This window comes from Vigna unguiculata, chromosome 9 (genome assembly GCF_037176805.1).
Source record: "Vigna unguiculata cultivar grain cowpea cultivar isolate G323 ecotype 2 chromosome 9, ASM3717680v1, whole genome shotgun sequence".
In the NCBI taxonomy this organism is placed as follows: Eukaryota; Viridiplantae; Streptophyta; class Magnoliopsida; order Fabales; family Fabaceae; genus Vigna; species Vigna unguiculata.
The window spans coordinates 18,733,496-18,746,294 of record NC_140800.1 but is presented as its reverse complement, the minus strand read 5'-3'; the positions used below and the strand labels follow the sequence as shown (position 1 = coordinate 18,746,294).

At 33.2% G+C, this 12,799-nt stretch overlaps 1 protein-coding gene across 1 annotated transcript; it reads left to right on the top strand.

The window, feature by feature from the left end:
• Positions 1 to 217: 217 nt before the first annotated feature.
• Positions 218 to 10,273, top strand: LOC146883655 (uncharacterized). The gene is made up of 9 exons (XM_085666685.1): positions 218 to 238; positions 4,097 to 4,448; positions 4,701 to 4,816; positions 4,884 to 5,025; positions 5,083 to 5,114; positions 5,163 to 5,700; positions 9,667 to 9,782; positions 9,896 to 10,070; positions 10,134 to 10,273. The coding sequence occupies exons 1-9, from the start codon at positions 218 to 220 to the stop codon at positions 10,271 to 10,273; spliced, it is 1,632 nt and encodes a 543-aa protein (XP_085522811.1).
• Positions 10,274 to 12,799: the final 2,526 nt, after the last annotated feature.

The following is a 12,799-nucleotide window of genomic DNA, read 5'->3' as shown; positions in this document are numbered from 1 at the left end:
ATATATATATATATATATATATATATATATATATGTATATATATATATATATATATATATATATATATATATGTGTATACATATATATATATATATATATATATACACATATATATATATATATATATATATATATATATATATATATACATATATATACATGTATATATATAGGGTTACTTCATTAATTGTGAATATTTTAATAATTTAAACGAGAATGGAGATATGGCGGAGACGAGTATTATGACAAGGATATGTATATCCCCATACCCATCCCCATACCCAACTGAAAAAGTTGGGGATTTCCCATACCCATACCCATACCCAGTCAATGCGGGGATTCTCCGTCAAAATGGGGACGGGTTCGGGCAATACCCACGGGGACGGGTTCGGGCAATACCCACGGGGACGGGTTTATTTGCCCTCTCTAATCCTAGTAGGATATTACTTATATAGATAAAATAAATAATTTATCGAAATAAATTTCTCATTTTTTATCAAATCATTTCTCAAAAATGCGAGAAATTTAAAACCTTAAAGCTAAAAAAAATTGCGATATAAAGTCAAAATATTCGTAATCATTCTTCACAATTTAAAAGTCAAAAGTTGTAAAACCAATAATTAAATTACATGAAAATTTAATAAAATAAGTCTTTATAAATCCTCATATAATCTGTTCCCACTCTCCGCCACTAAGCATCTCTTGGCTCACCTGTAACATCATCTGCTCCCGGATAATAGATAATAAGTTACCCGATCATCGCAACACACAAACAGATAGGGTGAGTTATGCACATAAATAAAAATAAATATGAAATAAACCCACCCAAAAACAAAACTCATAATTATTTATCTTTTAAAAAAAAACCCACTTTCCCACACTCATAACCATTATAAGTTTATGCATGTATTCTTGATCATGGGACTTTCCCGTGCTTCAACGAACCTCCTCGCTTGTGGTACAACTTACGAGCTTATCCCATTCATAGTCCTGCTTCACAAACTCTCTCTCCCATCATCCGAACTCCTCGCTCGGACGGACACAAAAAATGCGTGAAACAGAAAAAACGTAGTCAGCCAGCGACTAGTATATCTCGCCCAGCGAGGATCAGATTCGAAAAAAGAGACGAAAAACAGCGTCAAAGCACACCATAACCCATTTTCATCTCATTCAAACATCCAAGATATGCAACCAAACTTACCCAACATCAAATCAACTAAATACTTGGATTGTAGGACCTTAAGACACCCAATAACATCCTTACTGTAATAGATTATCCAACGTTTCACTTTTATACACTATGACATATTTTGCTTCACAAGATTTATTGTACCTAAACTTTGATAGCACCAAACAGCACCGTAAATTTCAAATAATCCAACTTCAACTTTTACATGCTTTATGTATTCTAATAATATCAAAAACTTGTAAGTACTTATAAAGTAAAAGAATTCAACCCCACATTGCTTTTAATGCCAAAACATAAAAAAGATTTCACCTCAGTGCAGTAGTAATCTGTTGCAACAAAATATATCATCACCAGACCTAAAATACTAATATTGCATCCACCACATCAACACAACACTTACTTGTTTATGATCAAATAACACTGAACCATTCATAAATTATTCCAAATATTCTTAAAATCATGAACATATTATATATTTTACCAACCACAGGGCTATCATTATTATATAAATGAATATAGAGCATAATTCTAACACAACTTATAAAGGTTATATCACACCTTATAAAAGTTATATCGTAAAAACACAATACCCACAATTTCTCCACTGCGCAATAATTGAAACACTAAACCTGCAACCTACATCCTTCTACCACCGTATCCACAAAACCGCATAAAAAAATCATTTATTTACAAGTAAGGTGCACCAATACATATAAACTTAAACTGCATAACAAATCCACAATTATACAAAAGATAAAATTCGTAAATACGAAACTAATAAACCAACACCAAATAAAACCGCACCACTCACTATGTATGCTAAAAATAAAATCACTATCTATGCTAAAAATGAAATAAAATATCACGCTGGAGTTTTGAACCACAAAAAATATTTTTCTACCATTTATAGAGAAAATAAGATAAACAGAAGAAGAAGATAAAACCACTTCTACATTTAAAAAATAAATAAAACAACAGACAGAAAGCAAAAGACATTCAAGCATTTTGGATGGGTTCATACATCGGAGCAAATAATAAGAATCATGCATCAAACCACGAAAGAGAAAAGAAACAAGTTCAGCTCCCCCTAACTTGGATTCCTTAGCTTAAACTTTGAAATTTAAGAGTTCCTCCTTGATCACCAATTTCCTCCCTTGGCTCTCTCCCAATTAAGCTCCTTTGCTTACTCTCTAATCACTCTTTTTTCCTTGAATTCGTGCACCTTACAATGCTCTCCAAAATTCAGCTTCAAAAACCCTTTATTCTCTCTTAATTTGTCTTTTAATGGTTTCTTAATGGTATGTTAATGTCCCAAAACGAAATTATAATTACCATTGAGTTTAATTGTCATTCAATGACCACTCTATGATGGTTTTCTAGCCCCTTGGCTGCTAGGGTTTCCTTGCCCTTTCACCTTCATGCCAAAAGAAATTTCGACAAAAAGAAAGTTTAGTTTGGAGCCACCAAGATTCAAATCCATAACCATGCCAATGCCAACTCAATACATAACCATTTAAACAATTCATGTTTCATGATAATTCTTATAAACATACGATTATATATCACTCATCATGATTAAGCACATTATTAAAATAATAATAAATTAAATAACACACAATTGGCATACATAAGACTCAAACCCAAGTCCTCTTAACACAACTTAGTATTCTCAACCACTTGAGCTAGTACTATTCCACGTCATACATGTCAGAATTAAATGTCATAAAGGCTCCCACTACCCGCATTTATTAATTAATGGCTTAAATAGTAGTTTGGTCCTAGTTTTCGTTCGATTTTTTCAATGTGGTCCTACTTTTGATTTTTTTTTTTCAATTTGGTCCTTTTCACTGACACCGTTAAAATAGTTAACGAATGTGAACAATAACCGCCACATGTCATTTTGTAATTTTTTTGAATTTTTTTTGAATTTTTTTTTGGAATTTTTTATTTTTTTTTATTTAAAAAACAAATGTACACGTGTCAAGCCCATATCATGCTACATGTCATTTTTGTGATTTTTTAATTTTTTTAATTTTTTTAATTTAAAAAAAAAATCCACGTGTCAAGCTAATATCATGCCACGTGTTAGAGTAAATTTTTTATATTCAATTTGGTCCCAATATTCCTTAATTATTTTCAATTTGGTCATAATTTTTTTTTTAAATTTAACATTTTTGTTCCTCTCCAAATTGAGACAAAATTTAATTTGTATATATTAAAATGCATATTTTTGTTAAATATTTTTAATTTAGAATTAGAGTTAGTTTAAAATTAAAACGAAAAAAAACAATAACACCATTAATTTAAAATTTTAAGAGCTTAAAAATATTTAATTTTAAACCAACTCTAATTTTAAATTAAAAATATGTATTTTAATAAGAATATCCATATAACATTTATATACAAATTATATTTTGTCTTTGGAGAGGAACAAAAATACTAAATTAAAAAAAAAACTAGGACCAAATTGAAAATAAATAACGAATATTAGGACCAAATTGGATATAAAAATTTGATTCTGACACGTGGATTTTTTTTTAATTAAAAAAAATAAATTAAAAAAAATAAAAAAATAAAAAATGACACGTGGCATAATATGAGTTTGACACGTGTACATTTTTTTAAATAAAAAAATTTTAAAAAATTTTAAAAAATTTTAAAAAAATTTTAAAAAAATAAAAAAAGTTTAAAAAAATCAAAAAAATCACAAAATGACACGTGGCGGTTACTGTTCACATCGGTTAACTATTTTAACGGTGTTAGCAAAAAGGACCAAATTGAAAAAAATTTACCAATATTAGGACCAAATTGAAAAAAAAAATCAAAAGTAGGACGACATTGAAAAAATCGAACAAAAACTAGGACCAAACTACTATTTAAGCCTTAATTAATTAATTAAATTTCAGGAGTCTTACAATGATGCTCATGTAGCCCGTCCTTCCACATCTAGTGTGACTCATACGCCTTCCAGCTCTACTGCTGCACCTTTCATCCCTCTTCCTTTCCCTCCAAGAGCCATTCCAAGCAAGAAGATCGAAGAGGTTGACAGGGAGATCTTAGAAACATTTAGGAAGGTAGAAGTGAACATACCTCTATTGGATGCCATTAAACAAATCCCTAGATATGCAAAGCTATTGAAGGAGTTGTGCACACACAAGATGAGACTAAAGGGAAATGAGAAGATCAACATGGGGAGAAATGTGTCAATATTGATAGGTAAATATGTTCCTCAGATTCTTGAGGAGTGCAAGGACCCAGGTACATTTTGTGTACCTTGCATCATAGGTAACAATAAATTTGAAAATGCAATGCTTGATCTTAGTGCTTCAATAAATGTAATGCCTCTGTCCATTTTTAAATCTCTTTCTTTTGGACCCTTACAACGTACGGGTGTGGTGATTCAGTTGGCAAATAGAAGTGTTGCCCACCCCATGGGTTTAGTTGATCATGTTGTGGTTCATGTTGGTGAATTGATTTTCCCTGCTGATTTTTATATTCTTGATATGGAAGAGAGATTTTCATATGGTTCTGCACCAACCATTTTAGGTAGACCATTTCTGAAAACTGCACGAACCAAGATTGATTTCCATGCAGGTACATTGTCCATGGAGTTTGATGATATTATGGTGCGTTTTAATATTTTGGATGCCATGAAACATCCTTTTGAGGATCACACTTTTGGATGCCATGTAGGTACATATTTATGATTTCCACCCTTTGCATTGCATGAAATATGCATTTGTGTCTGAATTTTCTGAATTTGCATGCATTGGTGTTGACTCTGATTCATATTATGATTCTGATTTTGATGTTGATTTTGAGTTTGACTATCTAGGTATTATACCATATGATTTAGATGTTACACGGTCATAATGCAATAACCATGTTGTAGGAAGTACATATGCATCTGATTTTTATGTCGAGGTACATATGGAACCCATTTCTCCATCCCCTCTGGTTCCTGATATTTAGCCAGCATCCAGCACTCTAGAGTTGAAACCCCTACCAGACAACCTCAAGTATGTCTACTTGGAGGAGGAGGAGAAACTGTTTGTCATCCTTTCCACCTCCCTCACTACTGAACAAGAGCAGAGGTTATTGGGAGAGCTAAAGAAGCACAAGAAAACCATTGGGTGGACATTGGCTGACATTCTTGGAATTAGCCCATCCATGTGCATGCACATTTTATTGGAGGATGAAGCAAAACCAGTCAAACAACCACATAAGCGATTGAACCTTATCATTCTAGAGGTTGTGAAGAAGGAGGTGACCAAGCTTCCTCAAGTCGAGATCATCTACCCCATTTCAGACAGTCAGTGGGTCAGTCTCATCCATGTGGTTCCTAAAAAGATAGGTCTCACTATAGTCAAGAATGAAAAAGAGGAGTTGATTCCAGCCAAGGTGCAAAATAGTTGGAGAGTTTGCATCGACTATAGAAGGCTAAATCAAGAAACCAAGAAAGACCACTTCCCCCTACCTTTTATTGATCAGATGCTTGAGCGCTTGGTAGGTAAATTCCACTATTGCTTTTTTGATGGTTTTTCTGGTTACTTTCAAATCCATATTGTGTTGGTATAGCGCAGCGGAAAGACTAAACAATGGTCAAAAATAAAGAGGGGGTGAATTGGATTTTTAAAAAATCTTGACAGGTTTTAAAATTTTTCTCAAAATTTAATTAATGAACTTAAAGTAATAGTTACTTTAAATGCAAGTGCAGATAAATAAGGAGTTTAAGGGAAGAAGATGCACACTGATATTTATACTGGTTCGGATTAAAAGACCCTACGTCCAGTTGTTAATCTCTTAAACAAGGAGATTAACTCAATCACTATAATAATCAAAATTACAACAGATTATATAAGAGAAAAGATTAGAAAACACCTCTCTTGAACAACCACAAGAGATGAACAAAACTCCCCCTGAATCTGACAGAGGATGACCAGCTTTCCTAGCAACAGCACAACACTCAATCTTCTAAGAACTCACTTAGAAAAAGTTATCGCTCACTCACACTAGATTTTTCAAAGCTTTCTTTAAGAATCTCACAGAGCAACACTTTGCAGTCACAGCCAAAGAACTCTGAATCTTAAAAAGGTATCTTTGAAGTTGAACTGCAGTTGCTTAAATAGAGTTTTCGAAAATTAGGTTAAAAAAAATGAGCCGTTATGTTCCAACTGCCAAGGATAATCGATTATCACTAAGGATAATCGATTATTCTAGTAGGTTTTCGAAATTTAAGTTAAAAATTGAATCGTTATGTTCCAACTGCCAAGGATAATCATTATCACTAAGGATAATCGATTATTCCAGTAGGTTTCCTGAAAAGCAAATTTTGAACAGGATGATCGATTATTTCAGGAGATAATCGATTATTCTAGTAGGTTTTCGAAAAATACAAGTTCTGCACAGATAATCGATTATCAATAGTGATAATCGATTATCACTGTAGTTTTTCTAAAAATAAGAAACCTTCTAGAAAGACGAATGCCATGCTACTGATTCTAAGTTTAATTAAACTATTCTATAATACACTTATTTTATTTTACAAGATAACATTTGCATAATTGAACACTTTGTCTTCATTAGTGCTTGATCATCATTCAAAATCACTCGACTTCCTTCTTTTTGCCAACATATTGCACCTGAGGACCAAGAGAAAACCACATTCACCTGCCTCTTTGTCACTTTTGCCCATAGGAGGATGCCTTTTGGCCTATGCAATGCCCCTAGCACATTCCAAGGGTGCATGCTTAGCATTTTCAGTGATTTTCTTGAAAAATGCAAAAAGGTTTTTATGGAGAACTTTACTGTGTATGGATCCTCCTTTGATGCATGTTTAGACATTCTAGACAAAGTTTTGAATATGGGCATCCAATCTAACCTTGTTCTCAATTTTGAGAAATGTCATTTCATGGCAGAACAAAGCATAGTTTTGGGGCACATCATTTCGAGTAAGGGCATTGAAGTTGACCCTGCCAAGATTTCAGTTATTTCACAGTTGCCTTACCCCTCTTTTATACGACAGGTTCGTTCTTTTCTTGGCCATGCAGGGTTTTACAAGCGCTTTATTCAAGATTTCAGCAAGAAGGCCCTTCCACTGTCCAAGTTGCTGCAAAAGTGATGTATTTCAAGCTCACTCTTTTGTCGTATTTTCTCTCTTTCCTCTAAGTCTTTTCTCTCATTCTCTTTTGCTTTTCTTAGATTCTCCTTTTTGGACTTTTCTTCTTCCTCCCTTTTTTTCTTCTCTTTTATCTCTTTTTCCTCTTGTTTTCTTTTAGCACAAAGCTTCTCAAAATGTTCTTTTTCTCTCTTTTTTTCATACTCACGAAGCTTTTCAAGCTTTGCTTGCTCTCTCTTATATTTTTCTCTCTTTTGTTGTGCACTCAAGAGCAAGTCCAAATTGTGCTTGAAATCTTTTTCTAGTCTAGAAAACTTAGCAAGGTTTTGGATGAATGCATCCCCTATGTCAATGAAGTCTTCTATCCTAGCTTGTTGTGCTTTAGTGATCCTAAATGAAGGGGCAATAAAATGTTTCCACATGCATGTTTTTAATTCATAAAATGTATAAATGCATGATTTTCTACCCTTTTTCACATTATATTGCCTCTCTTGCCACCAATCAAATGCACGTCTGATGAGTGCGTATTGTTGCCCTCATTTAATGTTTAATTCTGGGTATTTAATTGAATTTGTGTGCTTAAAGATTGATTTAATTGGGATTTCCTATTATTGGGTTTATTGAGCATAAGATACAAAAACATGTTAAAAATTGCATTTTAGTTGCATAAATGTTCTTTGGATATTTTGAGGTGTGTTAGTGCAGTTGTAGCTAAGTTGAGCTCATGGAAGTGTGGAAATAAATTGATTAAAGCTTCATGACACCTTAAAGATAAATCCAAGAATAAGAAATTATCAAAAGCACAAAAATTCAAGCCAAGCATTGCATGAAGACGGCAAGAAAAGCTTGAAAAAGTGAAAAAGTTTGGCTAAACCAAGAAAAGAGGAAAGAAAAATTGGACCTTATGGTTTTCTTTATCTTTATGATAGAAGATAATTTGGGAAAATATATCTTTAGATATTTTATTTGATATTTTTAAATAATTATCTTATTTAATTATATCATAAAATATTAAAAGATAATAACTACCAAATTTTTTTAAATATGACAAGATCTTCTTGAATCTTTTTAGTTCCACAACAAACAAATATATCTTGAAGATATTGCATTATTTAGAAGATAATTTAAGGAGATTGTAAATGGCTGATTTGGAAAATTAATACAAATACTAATTGATGATAATTTATCATATATCCTTAATTAATTAATTAATTTAATTATATTAGATATTGATATTATCAACCAATTATATTTGTCAAATACTCTATATCTCTCCAGATATTTTTAAATATTTATCTTTATCTTTATTTTAAAATATATTTGAGAGATTTTAGCAACAGAAAAGTCCAGTCCAATTGCTATATAAAGAAATCAATGGAGAAGTAGAAAGAGAAAGCTCGACACGTCGAAATTGAGAAACCCTTAGGGGGGACCTAATTTCTTTCTCTCTCTTTTCTTCGCTCTATTCTTCTCTCTTTATTTTGCATTCATGGAGTTCTAAACTTCTTGGGTTGATTTCATTATAATTTCTTAATTGGATTTTGAGGTTAGATCAATTAATTTCTTTGTTCTTTTTATTATTGTTGAGGTTTTCATTCATCTATGTCTTTTATCTTTAAATCACGTAAGAAGTAATGATTTTAAATCTATATACATGTTGGTCATATGAGTCCAAGGGTTTTTAAATTGAATTAAGACTTTACTTTGATTTTATTTAGAAACTTTCATATGATTAAATGAGTTTTTACCAATAATTGAGACTTTACTTTGGTTAAAGGTATTTACTCTAACTACAATTAATTGAGACTTTACTTTGGTTAAAGGTATTTACTCTAACTACAATTAATTGAGACTTTACTTTGATTAATTAAGCTTTTTATTTGGTGAGGAGATAAAAGAATAGACATGATTAGGCATAGTAAATTTGATTGAGACTGTACTTTTGGTTGAATTTACTGTGGATAATCTAAAAGTTCTCACTTTTAATTGAGACTGTACGTTGGTTAAAATTGAGAACGTCAACAAATTAATTGAGACTTTACATTGATTAATTTGTAACTTTATAACAATAATTAATTGAGTAATAATCTTTAGATAACCGATGATGAATCTATTTTGAAAAAGCAATGGAATCAATCTATTTTCTTTACTATTGTTTTTATTTCTTTTTATCTTTTAAATTTTATTTCTATCTTTATTTATCTTAATCCCCTATATTTTTTATTTTATTTGACTAACTCATTTGTATAGTTTTATAAGAACTAACTTGTTAAAAATCAATTTCGTGTTCGTTGGGAGACGACGTTGGGTTACTTTACCCTTACTATTTTGTTGACTACATTCTTAATAATACTGAAGTTGTTATAGAGATCAAGCGGATTTTGGAGAAGATTTTCCAGCCCAACCGAAAGGATTGGAGCAATGGAATTGAAGTCGCTCTTTGGGCTCATAGAACATCTTACAAGCACCTATTGGTATGTCTCCCTATCGGGTTGTCTTTGGTAAGCCATGCCACCTACTAGTGGAGATAGAGCACCGAGCCTACTGGGTTGTCAAATCATGCAACTTCTCACTTGATCAACCTTAGGAGGAAAGAAAGTTGAAGTTGAATGAGTTAGATGAGATTCGTCTAGAAGCATATCAAAACTCTATGTTCTACAAAGAAAAGACCAAGAGATGCCATGACAGCTCCATAGCTAAAAAGGAGTTTGTCATCGATCAGCAAGTGTTATTGTACAACTCCAGACTTGGTCTCATGGGTGGTAAATTGCGGTCAAAGTGGATTGGTCCTTTTGTGGTGACTAATGTTTATCCTTATGGTGCAGTTGAGATCAAAAGCCAATCCACCGATAAGAGCTTCAAAGTGAATGGGCATCATCTGAAGCCATTCCTCAGCAACCCTACCTTGGTGGATACTGTTGTAGAGGAGACTTCCCTGCTTGACCCTACTTTTGTTTCACCATGATTTAGGGAGTTTTGTTTCTCCTTCCTTACTTTTATTGCACTTGTCCAGGTTCATCTGTTGATGTTTCAATGTTTGATATTGTGCTTGAGTTAGATTGAGATAATATGTACTTTAAGTGTGGCGGGAGTCACTTGTTTGTTTCATTTTTTTTGTTAATTTATGTTAAGTTTTTGTTTTCTATTTGGGACCCTCACTTCACTTTTTGAAGATAAGTTGTTAGTTGTTCGATGGACTAGTATCCTTGCTTTCTTTTTGCACGTTTGGATATGATTTAGGCAATTTTGTTCTGATGGGCCTACAACCAGATGAGCCTACCTTGAATTGTTTCCGTTGATAGCCCTTTTTGAGCCTGCATACCCTTTCATTATTCTATAGCTCATTACAAGCCCTTAGCCTGGAAAACCATGATCCATCATGCCTTAGGAAATTTTGGAGCTTTGGAATTGTTTTGGGAATGGGTGTTCAATTAAGTGTGGTCGCGCACAATAAGTGTGGTTGTGCGCACACTTGTTATTGGTTCTTGGAATTGCTCATTTGTATACCCAGGTGGGATTTCAAAATTGTTATTTCTTTGCATGTTCTTGGGCCAGCATTTTCAGCCCATGGTTCCATTTTTGTAATTCTGAGTTGTAGAATGGCATTTTTATAATTCTGAATGGAAAATTTGATGTGACCATGTATAGGAGGCGAATTTGAGGTTTTCCAACCACCATCATCTTCTTCAACCTCCATTTTTTGCGTTTTGAGCTTTGGTGGGTGACCATGGAGGTGCCCTCTTTCGTTTTTCACGTTTTAGTACTTGTTTTTACCATTTTTATGCACATTTGATAGCACCGATTGTGGGTTTTACGTTTTGAACTCATTTGCTATCTTGGGCATCTTATTTTGTGAATTGTATGGAGTTTTCAGTTTTTATATCACAGCAGCGATTTTCATTCATTTAAAGCTTTAGAATTCTCTTTTGCTCTTGAATTCGCGTTTGAATAATACCCAAGTTAGGGTTTGATGTTCTGTTTTTGTGAATCCTGTTTTGAAGGGCTTGTATGCTTCATTTTCATCTCTAGTTAAGCTTTTATGTGTTGATTCTTTGCAGAGAATGAATTTAAACCTTGAGATTAGTGATTTGTTCGGTTGAGTTTTGTTAATCTCTCCATTCTATTTATGCTTAATTTGCAGAGTGTAATTCGTTGTGTGTTCATGCTTAATGAATTGTAGTAGATTCATGAATGTGTGCATTGCTTAATTGCACTTGAGTTCGAGTTAATTTGCGCTTAGTAATTAATTTGGGTCCCATGAGAGTTAATAGAACCATTTTGATTTGTAATTTGTGATTGGTGGATTTTGATTTGAAGCAAGGAATCAATGATGTTTTTACATCGTTTTTACACATCTGCATTTAAGTTTTTAGTATTGTGTTACATCCGTAAATCTACCAACCTCCCCCTATGTTATAGGTGTTGTGTTTGTTTGGAAATTGAAGCTTTGAACAATAACATTGGTCGTTGGGAGACGACTCTGGTTGGTTACCACATATTGCATTTAGCTGTTTTAATTTGGTGGGGTACGACCTCTATCAATCAGCTAACCAGCAATCTTCCTAGGTCGCTTACTCTGTACTAAGGAATCCCTTAGTGCACAGTAACGACCGTCAACAATTCTCCCAGGCCGCTTACTCTGTACTAAGGAATCCCTTAGTACACAGTAAACGGCCATCAGCAATCCTCTTAGGCCGCTTACTCTGTACTAAGCAATTCCTTAGTACATAGTAAGCAGCAATCAACAATCCCCTTAGGCCGCTTAAACCCAAGAAGTACCCAGCCCCTCAAACCCACATGGCTTCTTATCGGATACTACATACTTAGAATGCCCCATAGAGTATGCGGTATCCGACATTATTGACCTCAAAATGCCCATCAACAACTATTAAGGGCTTTCCTTGTAATTTCACCCAATGCCAATGGATCCAGAAACAATTAAAAGATGTATTTTGGGCCCAAAGCCCATTTTAGGTAGGACCCACTTGTAAAAAATGTATAAATAGCACATTGTTCTATGCATTGATTACGCATTAAAATATTCTCTGAATCCCTAACATCATTAGTGCTAACTTAAGCATTGAAGTGTCTTTTGCAAGCACCCATGTAACGTCATAGGAGCTTCATTGGAGTAGGAAGACATCAAACCAGCAACTAAGTACTAGAGACATTCAACAGACTTGTGGAGTATAACTTGGTCCTATAAGAATAATTCCAACCCAATTAAAGTATGAAACAGACATGTTAAATTCATAATACTTAAGGGCTAGTACCCACATCAAGTTGAGTGAAAACAAAGTAATGCAGATTAACACTTACGAAGGCACTGCTTCGCACATAAACCGAAAACATAAAATGATCAAATATAAACCACAATGTAGAAATTCGTGAAAATATATCCTTACTACTTCCTTAAGGTGACTTAATTCATAAAGTGTATAAATTATTGAAGGTACCAATAGGAGTGTTGAAAATGGTGCTTATAAAGAAA

What these genes read in the sequence shown, in the direction of transcription:
- LOC146883655 (XM_085666685.1), top strand. Translation starts at nt 218, where the DNA reads ATGGAGATATGGCGGAGACGA. An exon ending in TGGAGTTTGATGATATTATG is followed by an intron (nt 4,817 to 4,883) that starts GTGCGTTTTAAT and finishes GATGCCATGTAG; the next exon opens with GTACATATTTATGATTTCCA. An exon ending in CATCTTACAAGCACCTATTG is followed by an intron (nt 9,783 to 9,895) that starts GTATGTCTCCCT and finishes GATCAACCTTAG; the next exon opens with GAGGAAAGAAAGTTGAAGTT.